This window comes from Aedes aegypti, chromosome 2 (genome assembly GCF_002204515.2).
Source record: "Aedes aegypti strain LVP_AGWG chromosome 2, AaegL5.0 Primary Assembly, whole genome shotgun sequence".
NCBI lineage: Eukaryota > Metazoa > Arthropoda > Insecta > Diptera > Culicidae > Aedes > Aedes aegypti.
The window spans coordinates 288,554,396-288,571,856 of NC_035108.1; the positions used below are offsets into that span (position 1 = coordinate 288,554,396).

Consider the following 17,461-nt stretch of genomic DNA (forward strand, 5'->3'; position numbering starts at 1 on the left):
TGTAGTTGAAAAAGTTATGCTGTATACTTGGTTCTGTAACTCACCCTAGAATATCTTCTAGATCATCATCGAAACTGTTGCCATTTACTGGCTCCCAACTTCTGCTAAAATTACTCTGAAGACCTCGGTTCAAGAGCGGATTTTTCGTTATGTTCACTTTGATGTCATCATCTGTTTTTCTTGCCAGTAGCACTGGCTGCTTTGAAAATGCATTGTACACCTTCGAATCGTTTAGAAAACTTTCATTGAATAAATCACTTTTTGAATTGCTAGTCTGTTTGTGTAGGTAAAACCCACTATTGAAGTAACTCGAATCATCACTATCCACTGCTGCACGGATTGCACCAACCCTTCCTCCATTCCCAGAGTTTCGCGTCACGTAGATATCGTTCACTTTTTCCCCTTTACGACCGGCCACGTAAACTTCCGTAGGCTTTTCTTCTATTTTCACAATAGCTGGTTTAATGATTGAATAGCTCGTAACCGAGCTGCCATTATCGTTCACTCCGCTATCGCTTCGATCTGTAATCGATTTCGTGATGCTACTGTTCCTATTCAGTCGACCTTGATGTTGATTACCATGGCTGAGACCACCATTTATTCCCAAATTATAGTTGTTCAGCATTTCGTTGAGCACACTGTAATTGATTCCACTTTGGTATTTCCCATTACTTTTTGCACTATCGTTGAGTTTGCCATTATCTAGCGATGATCGCTTTTCTGGCATCGAAGGATTTTGAGAAAGCCGGGACAGGCTTAACAGAGAATTAATATCATTAAGATCACTATTACTGATAGATTTATAAATGCTTCCATTTATGTTTCCATTATTCACCGAAACAGTATTGGGGTTCACACTAAAGCGGCTTGTAATCCCACTGTTTTCTACTTGAGCTGCATCCACGATTGATATTCTCGCATTGGGTATGCCATTGCCATTTTGCTGTATCTGCGGAAGCTGCACGTTTCCATTGCCTACAATAGTCGCGGAAGTTCGCTGCTTAACAGACGCGAAGTAAGGATACTTCAGAGATTGTTGAGCCGTCGGTCGCTTCTCCGGTTCCCATTTGAGGAAGTCTTCGAGCAACTGAATTCCTGAAGAGCTGGCACGAGTCACCAAAGATTCCAGTGGTATTTTTGGACACTCAGGAAACCGAAACTGTATTGTGACTGCCAACTTGTGCCCATCAGGCCAGTCATTCTGTCGTGATGAAAATTATAGAGCATAAGTTAGAGCATCATTAGGCGTGCTATTTTTAGCTATCAAACTTATACCTTATCCGGAGTACCCAAAACGGAGCATATTTTGAACAGTTGATCAACCTCGCTGGAGCCAGGAAACAGCGGCCGAAATGTGTAGAGTTCCGCCATGATGCATCCTACGGCCCAAAGGTCAATCGCACTGCCGTAGCGTGTAGAGTGTAGCAGCACTTCCGGAGCGCGATACCTATAGATGACAGAAGAACAAATTAATTAAATCGATGTACACAGGTGAAAAGCAAAAGCAATGAAGGATGTACTGTGCAATCGTATTTCGTGTCACTAATTACTATTTTTCTGTTGTTTGTCCACATGCCGGAACATTTTGCGTTGTATCAAAAGAAAAAGACTGTAAATCATTTATGGTAAAGCATGGATACACAAATTTACCTTCTTATACAAATTCAAGGAAACTTCTCGTTGCTCAGGTCCACAAAGGCCGGTAATAAAATTTTGAATTAAAGACTAGATTTCTTGTACGACATAAATAGGGATACCAAATCTACAGGGCTGGTAACAGGTGTCTTTTTAGAGGCTAGGTCACTATTTTAAAGCTTTAAAAATTCGCAATTTCAATGAATGGTTTCTAAAGCCTTTTTTTCAAGCAAAATTGTTTCTAAAGTAACTATTTTTCCTATTTCTCCTTGAAATGAATCCTGGTACAAAACATAGAGGCACCGAAAAAACCATCATATACTTATTCGATATTACAGTTAACTCTCCCTTACTCGATATTCTGTATCTAGATATCGAGTTAGAGAACAATAGTAAAAGTTGGTTCTCATGGCTAACTCGATGGTCCCTTGTATTGCAGTTGCACTGGTTTTATGTTCTGTAACTCAATACCTCCCTAACTCGATGGTCCCTTCAATATCGAGTCGGAGAGAGTTGACTGTATTATTTATTATCGAGAAAAGGGACTCCTCCAGGCAAAGCACCAGAAATTCCCATGGAGGTTTTTAACACATTTTCCCAGGAGTTCGTCCAGAAAACCCTCCAAAAAGTGTTCAAGGGATTTTTAGAGAGATTTCCACATACTGAGTTTCAGGCAATACCTTCAATAGTTTTCACTTGAATAAGTTGAAAAATGCCAGATACTAATCTAAGATTTCCACCACAGACTTTTCCACAAATTAATTCCACTAGAGTTTGTATCATTTGACAGATACGCATATTTCGACCTAAACTGTACGGCCGTCTTCAGTGTCGTGTACTAGACTCGACTGTACTAGATTCGAAGTCGAACCTAGTACACGACACTGAAGACGGCCTTACAGGTGAGGTCGAAATTTGCGTATCTGTCAAAGAATACAAACTCTAGTGGAATCAAATGGTATAGTACTAAATTCGATATTTCATTAACTTATAGGTATTCCACTGAACAGCTTGAAGATTTATTATCACATGTTATTTTTAGATCTTCCAAAGATTTATAAAGAAGTTCTAGAAAATCCTAGAGGGTTTGTTCCCCCGTTTTTTGAAGAAATTCGGTCATGATTTTTTCATGAAACTCCGAAAGCATTCCTCAAAGTTTATACGGCGATTTTGCCAGTTATACCAACTGCCATTTCCATAAATTCCAGGATGCACACTGGAATCTCAAGATCGGTACAAAAATACAGGAATCCACACTGGAAATCTAGGATCCACAGTGGAAACCCGGGATCCACACTGGAATCCCAATATCTACACTTCTGTGCACTAAAAATCCAGGATCCACTAAAATACCCGGTACCCCCGTTGGTTTGACCACATTTAATCTGAACACTTTTTAATCTGTACCCCGCTAATTTGCACATCGTTCAGATTAAAAATGGTTCAAACGTCATTTAGCTCATGGAACGGAGTAAAGTGAAATGGAACGCTGTGGAACGGAGCGCAGAATCAAAACAAAACAGCGAAAGAGGTAACCAGAAACACGTTTCTAGGGTGACTAGATGTTCAAATTAAAAATGAGCCCCGATGGTTTGCATGAGGTACCGTTCAAATTAGCGGGGGTACACGGTTTTGAGAATGACACTACCAAGACACACCCAAGCCGTTCCCATAGGGGACGTTAGCCACAAGGAAGGACGTTTCAAGTAATACTGTTTCATATGGTATGCCCTCTTCAACATCTAATCCAATTTCTCTCGCCGTTCCCTTACGGTACCTGTCCATCTAGTATTCATTGCTTTCTTCTCCATGCTCCCTCTTATTTCGAGAAAAATAGACCAATATGCCGATAAACAAATTCAAAATATAATTATCACGGTCGATACCTTTGCATGTACGCATATTTATCGATCTACAGCAAATTTTATACGTTTTTCTATGAATATTTCAGTTGGTTATCTCAGAATAACATATTATGAAAAAATATGTCAAAAATGAAATCAATTTTAATACAGCAGTGTTGCCAGTTTAGATGATTGTTAATGTACTTTGAGAAGTCTTCTAAAAAAAACATTTGTTTTTCTATTGTGCTTTAATTGTGACGTGGGGACTTTATAAGCAACTCTATGAGGGTGTAAGATATTTTTCATATTAATACTATGTTAGTTCCAACAGGACGTAATCTAAACAAAAATCTTCTACTCATATCAGTTCCCTTTAAATTTCCCTTTTTTTCTCTAAATAAAACCGTGAAATTGTTGCTTCAATAATAACTTGATATTTTGCAGCATGCTTTTGATTTATGGTGCTTTCAAAGAACAAGTCTTTTTGAAAATTAAAAATAGGGTTGTCGAATTTTCCAGCCAATTTCCTTCAATCATTGATTTTGATAACCTCCAAAAATCAACCGTTCTAAACGTTGTTCCATATTTGTGTGAAATATAATTATTTTGCGGGATTTTTTATTATTACAACATTGTACAATATTAGTCGAACGATGTATAGAAAACCGATTGCAATTTCATTGATAAATTAAAAAGATTCAGCATGCACAAGGTGTCCACTTTCTAAAATGAACATTCCTTAAAGCTCTTTGCATTAAGGGTTTGGGACCGAACATCTCATTTAAAACTGAAACTCAATACGTTAGGTTGTGGAATCACAGAATGTGCTGAATTTTGTATCAAGGGTCCCCTTTATTATGTCTGACCCGGGTCCCTCGAAGCCCAAATCCGGCATTGTCCACACTTGAATCCCATGATCTACGCTACAAACTCAAAATTCACACTGGATTACAGCATCCACACTGAAATTCCAGAATACACTTTGGCTTCTCAGGATCTACACTGAAATTCTAGGATCCACACTGGAAACCCAGGGTTCACACTACAATCCCAATATCCACACTGAAAATCCAGGAACTACAATATAATACCGATATTCACAAAGGAATCCCAGGACATACATAGGAATTCCAGGATCCATATTGGAATCCTAGAACGCACACCAGAATCCCAGGATCCACACTGGAATCCCGTGATCTACGCTGCAAACTTTAAATCCACACTGGAATACCAGAATCCATACTGTAACACTAAGATCCACACTGATACTTCAGAATCCATACTGTAAACTCACACTGGAATCTCATTGGCTTCCTGATTTTAGGGTCCACACAGGAATCCCAGGATCTACACTGGAATCCCAGAATCCCAGTATCTAAACTGGAATCCGAGAGCCCACACTGGAGTCCCAGTATCCACACGGTGTGTTTCGTAGAGCAATTTCAAAACAAAAAAATCGGCATGTTTGAAATTTTGACACAAGAACTTAACCTTAGTAAGGACCTTGGGTCGTTTTCGACCCATTTTAAAATTCAAATCATTGTTACTTTTGATTAAAATAACGTAGCAATTTGACGTTTTCTGATAATTAGGTATTTTTTTTGTGGGAACATTTATTTTTGCGGAAAAATTCGATCCGTTTCCGGCCCCTTAGGGAGCTTCCATAAAATAAAAGTTACAAATTGTGACTTAGGGTCGTTTCCGACCCAAAAAAAAAACAGCTCGAAAAATTAGTGTGTTGACCGAATTTAGTTCAGTTGAGCTGAAACGAAAGGTACACATGTCGATTTTCGGAATCCCATCGAGAGATCCGGAATCGCGTCACTGTGGCCACCGGGAACCTGCTACATCTGAAAGAAAGTCCCTTTAGGTACCCTTATATTGACAACCTGTAGTTTCGTAACTAAACAAATAATCTGAACCGTCCTTATATTGTTGAATAGGTATTTACGTGGACTGTAAATAGAGATTCTCAAATCATTTAGATATTCATACCCGGTTCCGGAAACCCGGAACATCCGAAACCCGGAACATCCGAAAACTAAGTTTCCATCGCAGTTTTGTGTATGTAAATCACATCGGTACTATTTGGTTGATGGATATTTTGTTATAAAATTTCTCTGTAATAAGGAATCAATTACCGGTGCTTATCCCTTGAAAGTGTCGGTCCAGTATGGTCCATGCAGAACCGGTTACTGGAGACCCGGAAGGTATCCAATCTGGACAATTCGATGAAACTACTCGGATTGATGCCAAAAAACCAAATGACTTGTGTCCAACTCATAACGATTTATTATGTTTGAATGTATTTTGCCAAAAGAATGAATTGATGGTTATTCTGGTTCTTTTGGGTACCGAAATGACCACCGGAAAACCCGTAATGTGAGACCACTAAATTTTAGCACCAAAACTAGGCATGCGACGGCTCAAACTTCATGATTTTGAATCCCTGTGACTCTTCTAATTCAATTATAGCGCCAACTCGAACGTCTTTTGATGGAAGATTAGCATCAAGAGTTGTTCGAGTTGGCGCTTTTAGAAGTTTTGAACACAACAAACCTATACAAACATAGTACTTGAAATCTGCTGGATATAAATTGCAAACAAGTCTGTATGCACTAAAGATCACCGTTTTTGGCTCCTTTTTTGGTGTAATCGGAGACTTTTATGATTCACCCAATATTTTTGTTAAAGCTTCGTATGATTTCGTTATTAAGCTATCAAAATCGTAAAGTTGCTGAGTAACATTTTCAAAGCTGATTTAATGTACTTGTTTTATGAATATCTATAAAATTACAAACAACTCTAATAAAACTATGCTAAAACTGAACATTACAGCACTTATTGAGATCTTTAAGCAAAATGTTACGATCACACGATCAATTTTTCACAGGTAGATTTGTTATGAATGCAACCTTTCGATATTTGTATGAATTCATTTGCACTTTTACTACCATCCATTTAAAAAGGAAGTGTATATTCGTCAGCATTATTATTAATATTCTTATCTTTATTTAAGAGATTGTCAGCCCTAGACTGGCTGCTTATCTGAGGATATTTGTCAGCAATTCTGTTTGTTTTACCATCGCAAACAAAAGCAATGTTCTGTCAATTCTCACAACAAACACATGGACAATAGTGTCAACATTGCATTGCTGTTGCAATTGGGTTGGAATATTGGATTTGTGAAATATTATATTGTGTCTGTCATTGGCACAAATGTGAACTTGTCAATTTTCTAGAATCTATGACATAAGGTCGAAAGGGCACAAGTTCGAGGAGGAATAAAAGGTCAAAAATCTTCTTTAAAAAATTATTTTATTTATCATAATACAAATCACTTTCAACCTTTGCTTCTTTTGACCTTTTCATTTTCGACCATTTGTCTTGTCTTCCTTTTGTCTTTCGACTTATTGTACTTTCGACCTTTTGTCTTTCGATCGCTTGTTCCTAATTCAAGTCAGAAAGATGAAAATTGCTCTTGAGTTAAAATTAAAAAATGAAAACTGGTTGTTTGACATACTTAGTTTTTAAACCAATGCTAATTTCAACAATGAATGAAAGCAAAAGAGAGGCTACTCGAAAATTTAAATTTCAGCCTCGGCCTGTAAATATTTAGGTTTCGAGCTGTGTAGAATATAATCTACAAGATATTGACACTAGATTTTTGCAACATTTTCATCTAAATTCGTTTCAACAGTTCACCTCACCAAAATTTATTAATTTACGGTGCATTTAAAATGATACTACAAACAACAAAATTAAAAAAAAAAATTGCACTAGACCCCCCGATGGATTATTTTCATTTTAGCAACAAATGAAAGAGGAAGGTCTTGTCTTTCATTGGTCCGAATTTGAGACATGCCGATTTTTTGTTATAAAGTTACATGAAAAAGACACCGTGTCCACACTGGAATCCACATCAGAATCTACACAGGAACCTTAGGGTTCTAAACTGGAAACCCAGCATCTACACTGGAATCCCAAGATCAACACTGAAATCGCAGAATCTACACTGAAATTCAACTATCTTGGGATTCATATTGGAATCCTAGGGTCCATACAGCAACACCACGATTAACACTGGAATCCCAGAATCCTAACTGAATTCCCAGCACCTTCACTGGAATCCCAACATCCACACTGGAATCTTAAAATTCCTTACTAAAATCCTTGGGCCCACACTCGAATATTAGCATCCACACTGTTGTCAAAGAGTCCACATTGAAATACCAGAAGTTAGGCTGGAATCTAAGAATCCACGATATTAGTCCAAGATCCACACTGAAGCTCTACAATTAACACTTGAATCCTAAGATTACACTATTACCAAAAGATCCACACTTATATACTCAAATCCAGACAGAAATATCAGGATACACACTGGTAACCCCTAGATCCATTCTGAAATCCGAGGACCTACACGGGGATGTCAAGATCCACCCTGGAATACTAGGATCCATACTCGAATCTCAATACCCACACTGGAATCCAAGGATCCACACTGTAATACCAAGATTCACTCTATCACCCTACGATCTATATCACAGTCCCATGGTCCAGTCTGAAATCCTTAGATCTACACTACAATCCCAGGATTCACAATAGAAAATAGGGATCCACACTGAAACACAAGTATCTACACTGGAATCCCAAGACCCACATTGAAATCCTACGACTCACACTACAATCCCAGGATTTTAACCGAAATTTCACGATCAATACTACAATCCCATGATGCATATTGAAATCAAAGGATCCACACTGAAATACCAAGATTCACACTGGGGTTCCAGAATCCACACTAGAATCCTAAAATCCACATTTGAAGTGCAAGTTCCACACTGAAATTCGGCGTTCCCATTACAATCCCAGGATTCACAATGAAATCCTAAAATTTACACTACAATCCAAACATACACACTGGAATCAAAAGATCCATACTGAAATACCAAGATCCACACTAAGATGTTACGATTCACACTGCAATCCTAGGATCCATACTGGAAACAAAGCATCCACACTGAAATACCAGGAACCACATTGAAGATCCAGGTTCTACACTTGAATTCTTGAATCCTTACTGGAATCCCAGGAATCACACTGGAATCCCAGGATCTACACTGCGATCCACAGCGCAATCTCATGGTCCACACTGTTATCCTATAATTCACACTACAATCTCATGGTCCACATTGGAATTAAGGAATCCACACGGAAATATCAGCATCCATACTGAAATCCCAGAATTCACACTGGAATCTCTTGATCTGCAATTAAATGCCAGAAATCACACTGGAATCCCATGATTCATCCTGAAATCCCAGGATCAATTATTGTTATTATTATTATGGTTGATGATAGACACTTTACCTCATATCTGAGTGGCATTCGTGTATAGGATCCATTAGGGATGGTACACAAATTATGTCACGCTAAATTTTAACTTTTTCGACTTTTTGTCACACTTTTTGTATGAGTCCTCCGAAAATTTTGTAAGACTTGTCACACTTGGCTCGACCCCCTTGGAGCGTGACGTTTTTTGTGCATGACCCCTTATGAAATCTCAAAATTCACAACAGAATCCCGGAATCCACACGGATCCATTCTAAAACCTTTCAGGAATATCTGATTTTGATACCACACTTATGGTAATATACTGGTAACAACTGCCCTTTACAACTTAGCCGAAGATACCATCCATCCGTTATGTCTAAGAACTTAATTGTATATAAAAATAACCGATCTCAAAATATATAACTGGGCGTTAATGGATTAAACATTCATTTGCTACCAGCCCTGAACCTGTAACATTTTTTTGGAAATACATTTCTGGATGACATTCTTTCCGCATTCCCGGTAAAACCCATTCCCGGGAAACCCATTTTCCATAATGCTCGAAGAAAACATCACTTGTTTGTATGGATCATATCACAGCGGTATACCCCCTCCCTCTCCTTACCGGTACGTAATCCGTGTATGGTCTCATACTAAAAATAATAAACTATAACTATCAGCATTTTGAACGATAGTTATCAGCATAATATGAAAGTCGCCCAGCAACTTTTAAAGAAGTACAAAAAAATGTTCATTCATTTCATTCCTTTCTAGATCTAGGAATCATCGAGTTTGGGAGTTATAAAATACAAAATCAATATAACTGCGACGCTAAGGACCATGGAAACTATAGCTTTATAGTTCGATATATATATAGAGGTATGGAATATAAAGTTATGGAGAGATCACTGTAATTACATATTTCAATTTAAAACATCATATACACTACCCATAAAAGCATAACTGTCCCATACGGAAAAAGTACGCAATGAGAAAATAGCACGCAAAATTTGAAGTTTGTTTTCTCATACAAATTTTTATAATTATCTAGTACATTTCTGATAGCCATGTCCATTTAACAGCACCGCACATATTTTTTTATTTTGCTTCTTCTGATCAGTGAAAAATATAAACTTGAACACAATTTAGGTTTTACAGTTGCTATTTGGGTTGAAAGTTTATATAGAGACTGCTATGCCTTTATTTTTCAATATAGTACTGCACCAAGCTCATATTTTTCCGCAACATTTTCAAAAATATTTGTAAGTTTTGATATGCACAGTCAAGTATCTAATCAAGCATACATTTTGCGAGGAAAATAGGTGTTGGTTCGAAAATCCATATGGGACAGTTATGCTTTTATGGGAAGTAGGGTGATGTGCTAGTATCCATCGTATTAAGGTGATTATAAAACGAAGCCAAACTTCGAATTTTCAAGTGCACAAGACTGGAGAATCTGACAACAGTTCGCGTTGAAAATCAATCAAATTACTTGCTTGCTGGTGGTGACCAATGGGATAAATTTTCAACGCGGAGCGCTGTTTGGTTCTCAAGTCTTGCGCTATTGAAAATTGGAGGTGTGGCTTCGTTTTATAATCACCTTAAGCATTGATCAGTGAGAACTGCAATTTTCCAAGTATTGCAGTGAATGATGCTGATACAAACCAATGCCAAACATTTCTTTCTCAAAACGGCCATAGCATTGTACAATAAGATTTTGATAAATCTTGATCTATTTTTGGAAATATTGCAAAAAAAATGCATCTTGCCGTATTCTCAATTTATCGTATCGTTCTAATTTCTGTCGCAATTAGTTTGGGGCCGTCCATAAATGACGTAGTATTTTTCCACTGATTTTTAACACCCCCCTTTCCCCTCGTAGCATTTAGTCACAAATACTGATACCCCACTTGGAAAACACGTAGCTTATCAAGCACACCAAATCCCCCCCCCCCCCTAAATTTTTAATTTGTTTTCCTTAGTGATTGGGCTAAAACGAAACATTAAAATCCAGAAAATGTTTACACAAATATAGAGATTGATTCACATTAAACACTGAAACATCAGGATAATCTGACGAATGATAGTTTGATATGTCGTAGCACTCAAAAATCCTTTGGAAAACAGTTCAAACAAGCATATTTCCTGTTCAAGTTACATAATTTTGATTCCCAGCAATTTAATTTGCAGTACTTTTCCTGTTGTTAAAGCTTAAAAAATAAGTTTACAGCTGAAAATGTATGAAAAAGCTAAAAATCTTGTTCGGATCGATAAAGCTAGAATCACTGAGTTAGAGTTCAACATTTTTTATAATATGTTAAACAGAAATTTTGTTTTATAACAGGCATTTTTAAATTGTTCGTGGTTGAGGAACAGATTTCAGTGAATATGACCAACAAAATACCTTAATTTGGAATGGATCTTCGTCATTATTCTCTAAATGCTAATACATTCAGCAAACAGTGGCCAGATAGAGAAAAAAATAACAATTGTAATATTTGGAACATTTAAAAGCGGTTTTTTTCCAACCACCTCCATTAATACTGAAATATTTTTACTCAACTCATAATGAAACAATGAAATAATAACAATGCTCTTTCGCTGAATGACCGAGTGATTTACAAATCCGAACGATGATAGGACAATTTTGATAAAACTCGAATTTGATGTCTTCATTGTTATCCATGCTGTTCCATCAAGAGCATTGATATATCAGAACAAATCGATGATTTGACTGAGTTGAGATCTCCTGCAACATTTAACATACTGAATAAAATTCTTGTTTTACATATTTTACTATAATAACGTTAATATTTGCCTAAATGAGCATATTGTATTTTTTTGAAGAATTGAAGGTTCAACAGAAAATATAAATAAAACTTAAACGGTTAATTCTATGTCTGGTTAACAAATGGTAAAACAATATTTTCCAAGTCGATAAAGCATTGTTTTTACTTAACTTATTAAGCCTTTAATTTGTTTGTTTATAAATAAAATAGTTTTAACACGAATACAATATAATATTCACATTACTATTTAATGCTGCATAAAATCTATTTGATTGTTTTCATCAGGAACATTTGTAATTTCTTGGAAATTTTTAATCTAAATAGATTAATGTTTTGAAGTTAAGTCATTATTTCATAACCCAAGTGTAATAAGTCAGACAAAGAAGTTTGATAAAAAAAACTGTTTGTTAGTTTTTCCAGTGCTACTCTTTTTACCAAAATTATTCAAAATGCTACGTCCACTAGGTGGAACCCTTCCCTCCCCCTCGTCACATATTGTCACAAACCCCTCCCCCCTATAATGCTACGTCAGTTATGGACGACCCCTTTCCAGATTCGTCTCACAGTTTACGGCTCACTGTGATATAGTGAGTGGTCAAAACACAACTGTGGGCTTCGTGGCCCTGCGGTTAGCGGCGTCAGTCGTCTGGGCGTATGGTGCCACGAAGTGTGGGTTCGATTCCCGCTCCAGTCGGTGAAAACTTTTCGTCGAACGAAAAATTCATCACTGGGCTGCTGGGTGTTTCGTGTTGCCCGTTGCCTAATGTTAGTGATCGTTCAGTCTGTGCAGCCTATGTGCTGAAGACGGTGTAAATTGTCTTTTTAAATATCAACGCTGTAATAAAATGTTTTACTAGAATATACAGATCTACGGGAATCTCCCTCCATTCCTTCAGCATGATGGAATATACTGATTTCCTTTAAAATTCATTGTTCACCATCAAAATTCAGTCTAAACATATGTTTATATATAAACACAATTCCTTTAACCAATCAATAATGGCATTTGGTCACAGTGCAGCGAAAACTCCACAATCAAAGGAACCGTATTTTAACGCCAAGTATCGCGCACACATTGATGCGCACAAGCTTATTTTTCTCAGTATGACGGATTGAGCTTTGTTTACATTCTCAATTTTACGAGGTCGTTGAGGAAATTTCATAAAATTTCGCGAACTATAGAGCTTTTACGGCGTGTGATTGGAATGAAATCTCTGAGTGAAGAAGTACGAAGGTTTTTCATAGTGAAAATAAGTGCCCTGCGAAGTAAGTCACATGTATCATAAAGTAGTGTGACTGGTGTCAATTTCTCTTAAATCGTGTCGTCCATGCGATTCCTGTGAAAAAGTGCAAAGTGGGTAATTTATCGAAATACAGTAGTTTTATTGCATTTTTGGTACGAACCATGACAGCTTTCACAAAATTACTCTTGGAAAATGAATCTATGTTGCAGGTAAGTTGGGATATCCACCGTAGTGGAACATTTTAAGTTTGATGCGATGAATAATAGCGCGTACGACGAAGTAGAACAAAACCCTACAATATTTACAATTAAATTCATTTTGTCGTTTTGGCCGTTAAAATTGTGGCTGACGAATAATTCTGAATAAGCCATACGTTGAAGTTTGAGTATTGAACAAATCAATACAAATTTTGTAACGTAAAACCTGTAATCCCTGGACATAAATACAGTCAAAGCTCCTTTGCTCGATAATTCGTATTTAGATATCGAATTGGAGAACCATGGAAAAGGTTGGTTTTCATGGCTACCTTGATGGTCCCTTGGATCGCATTTGCACTGGGTTTGTGTTCTATAACTCGATACCTCCCTAACTCGATCGTCCCTTCAATATCGAGTTATAGAGAGTTGACTGTAAATCTCAAAATTCTTTTAAATAAATCCTCTATAGTCTAAATGCTACACCAGTTTTTCATCGAAGCATTGTTCAAAAATCTGTCATTGCACTGCACAAGCTATCTGAAATGCGGTGGAATAATTTTCATAGAGATTTATTTTAATTTGAGCGAAAAAACTGCTTTTTTTAATTTCTGATGATTGAATGATGGATTCTTGAGCCTTACACACTAACTTTTCAAGCTGAACCACTCCAAATACTTACCAACGCGTAGAAACATAGTCGGTGTACGGTGGCCGGGATCGGATCTCCCGCGCCAGGCCAAAGTCAGCTATTTTCACCAGCTCCGGACCGCAGCAGAGCACATTCTCCGGTTTGAGATCCCGGTGGAAAAAGCCATGGCGGTGCATGAACGCCAAACCGGTAAGGATTTGCTGTAGGATCAGTCTTATCGTTGCCTCGGGGAAGTGATTCTCGCGATCTTTGATTAGCTGGTAGAGATTCTCCTGCATGTACTCGAACACAAAGTAGAGAACGTCGTTCTCGCGGATGACCTCCTTCAGTTTGACCACGTTGGCATGGGAGAGTTTCTTCAGGGACTGTGGAAAGAGATTGGGGATTTTTTGTTTGATGTTTGAAAATAAATGATTTTTTTTCTTAATCTATAATTCGGATTCCACGTTATGTTATTCAACACGATATTTGGAGGGTTGATCAAACCCCAAATGTCCATGGAGCTCAGTAACATCACACAATTTTCATAATCGCTTTCAATACACTTTTAACGGTGATAGTTTTTCAATAGCCACATCTATGCATATACAAGCACAGGTAGGTAGGACAATACACGCTACATCAAAGCTATTTCACAAACCTAATAAAACTATAACTCACAATACAAATAAAAAAAACCGCTTACCTTAACCTCCCGAAGATTCATGGCTTCCTCCCAGGAGTAGTACTTCCGCTTCATCCGCTTGATAGCGACCTTCTCGCCGGTGTCTTTGCGTTGACCAAGGACGACAGTACCGTACGTTCCGTCCCCCAGTTGGCTCAACGTCAGGTATCGATTCATGATTGTGGTTGCGGTTTTGCTGCTGCAGTTGTCGTGCCTCCTTGAATTCACTCGCTAAGGACTTTTTCGTGCACTGCATTCTCCGTGCCGCAATGAGGCACTAAACAAACAAACAAACACATTTCCTTGTCCCATGTCACTGACTAGAGTAAGTTTTTCCCTTTGCAGTTTTGCAACACATTAGGACGAGTTTCACCACACTTTACCTTCCCACATGTTGTAGCTCCCGGCGGTAACTTATTTCCATGTTTAGGGCTAATCACACTTTGAATTCTATGGCACGGTGGTCGACGTCATCCGAAGTCCTTCCGTCATCGTAGTCTCTTTTATTTGCCTCAACCGAAAGTTCAATATGCAATATCACTGACTGAGACACAAACTACTGTAAGGTCATTAATATTCATCGCGCCTATAGAGTAAAGTGGGGCAAAAGTTTCGTTTAGAAATCGTTTCAGATTTGGAAAAGTTATGGCTATTTGCTGCTTTTAGACGTAAAAATAGAATCAGCGTGAAAATGGAATCAGCGTAAAAGCACGCAAATTGCTTTAAATCTACATGTATGTTGTGCAGAAATTGAGAGCCGAAATAAATTTACGACACGGTCTATTGTTTGTTCATCTCACTGGGTAGATAGTTTAAATCGATAGGCCGGACAGAGCGGTTGTCTGTTCGCGCCAATAAATGATTGAAGTGGACCGTTCGGTTTTTGCAATGCTAGATCCGAAAACTACAGTTATGGCTAATTTGGTTCAATTCCCCTTCAATCCGACATGTATGCGAAAAAATCGACCACAATTTTATTGCAATTAATCTTATTTTGGACAACATTCTTATCAACATTTGATGTGTATTTTTCTGAAACCATCAGTTTATGACTAGTAAAAGGAACCTTTTTGATTCATATTACGGACACTTAAGGCCTAAGTGAAGCAAAAGCACGTAAAATAAATCACTCCTTATGAGTCCTCCACGTTATCAAACATTAAAACCCCTTAAATTTCGAATAGTGAGTGAAGATTTCGTTTCCGAAATATAAATAATTTTAAATAGATAGAAATGTGTGGACTTTACATGATTCTTACTCCGGGCGCTTCCTTACTTTCACCTCATATTCCAGACACTTCGACTCGAATTCTGGACAGGTCAAACAAATCATAAATAGTACAGTCAAATCATCAGATGAAATCGTTAAACCACTAGAGAGACGCCTAAAGAAGTTGGGAGTTATAAATTTTCATATATATCAATGGAAAATGCTTATTAAAACGAGCCTTGAAAGTGAGAACTTTTGAAAGGAAAAATTGAAACATTTCGTGTGAAATGTTTTCCATACAAAGAAGAGTGTCCGGAATTTGAAACTGTCCGTAATATAAATCCAAACGATATTCTTTGCAGAAAAGTATTAATATTTTGTTTGTTTTGATTCATATTACGGACACTTAAGGCCTTAGTGAAGTATAACTCAGCATCATTCTGTATGATTTTTCATCGTTTAAAATCTCCCTAATAAAAATAAATAATTATAATTTTTCATCGTTATCGAGCGTCGAAGGTGAAACAGATTGGAATCATAATTCAATAATGTACCAACACTTTAAAGGCACAAATGCCGCGAAAGAGGCATCAAACTACAGTGCAATTCCTATTTTAGCTTTGTACACTAACAGAAAGCCTAAAATAAAAAGATTGACCTTGTACATTAATTATTTCAACAGATTAGTGCCTTTGAAATCGTGAGACGTCTAAGGCAGTTGGACATTATAAGTTTGCATAGATTTTTTATGGAAAAAGCTTATTAAATCAAGCCTCGAAAGTGAGAGCTTTTAAACAGCAAAAATTGAAACATTTCGTGTGAAATGTTTCCCATACAAAGTAGAATGTCAGGAATTAAAAGCTGTCCGTAATATGATTCAAAACAAAACTGTTCAAATCAGAAAACTTTTGCCCAATAATAATTTCGAACTCTTGCCCCATCGGAGAAGCAAAAGTTTGTTAAGGACTATAGATTAAGTTAAACTTATAAGAAAAAAAACCTTAACCTAAATATATAAACCACTAATTGTCACAATAGAAGATTGCGACTGTTTTTGTCTAAAATTGCTAATAATTTTATTCGACATTCGTTCCCGTGTTTAAATATTCTAAAGTTATTCCTGTTGATAAGTGGATATAAGCATTATGTTCACTGTGTGATATTCATTTCCTTTTTCCTGTACAAATTGATTATTCTATTAAGATCGTACATTTGCCCCACCTTACTCTATCGTCTTATGGCGGTCGCTACCTAATGACGCCGGTCCCAATTGCTTCAAAACGCATTGAAGGAAAAGAGAAAACATAGGAAAAAGTTCTTATTAGCTGCGGTGGGGGGCGGTGGTGGGTGAAAGATTTTTTTCTATAATTCACGTGTTAAGGGTGACTGACGGGTGTCCCCAAACGAGGTTAGACGACGAGTTCTTCCGTTTTGCGACCTACGATAGTGGCTACGTGCAAACCGCAATGTAATTTGAATAAATGTTAAAGCTAGGATAATGGTTCGGCGTCGGCAAATGGAAAAAGTTAAGTTGTATACACAGGGTTGTATCTCGACCATGACTGTGTTGGAAAACATCTGACTTATTTGCATACTTGGCAAACTTATGAAATCCTTCGTTCAAAAGTTCGCATCTTAATACAAAAAAAATCAGGGTACTGAAATCAATTAGGTAATCAATTGGGTGCATGACCCATATATTTCGCCTCCACTCTTGTACCCTCAATATCTTTTGGCGTCATCTTATACGATAACTTTGCGCATGTAAACATCAACATGTGACCCATTTTCATATTATAAAAGTATCAAAATATAAAAATCTTTAATTATACCCCAAGCCAAAACATGCTTATCGGAATAAAATACTTCAGCTTGATTTTCGTTTCAACGGG

The 17,461-nt window shown here is 37.2% G+C and overlaps 1 protein-coding gene across 10 annotated transcripts in view; it reads right to left on the reverse strand.

The window, feature by feature from the left end:
- LOC5565359 (probable serine/threonine-protein kinase DDB_G0268078) overlaps window positions 1-17,461 on the reverse strand; it is a 58,736-nt gene that overhangs the window by 25,552 nt on the left and 15,723 nt on the right. For 6 of the 10 annotated variants that reach the window (XM_021845292.1, XM_021845291.1, XM_021845290.1 and 3 more), the window contains exons 2-5: window positions 14,381-14,945; window positions 13,726-14,060; window positions 1,276-1,447; window positions 45-1,201 (exon numbers count right to left, since the gene is read on the reverse strand). In XM_021845292.1, the coding sequence (XP_021700984.1) occupies window positions 45-1,201; window positions 1,276-1,447; window positions 13,726-14,060; window positions 14,381-14,536 (1,820 nt within the window). In that variant the 5' untranslated portion in view covers window positions 14,537-14,945. The remainder of the gene's footprint in view (window positions 1-44; window positions 1,202-1,275; window positions 1,448-13,725; window positions 14,061-14,380; window positions 14,946-17,461) is intronic. The other 4 variants (XM_021845296.1, XM_021845294.1, XM_001649668.2 and 1 more) reach the window with 2 other exon arrangements.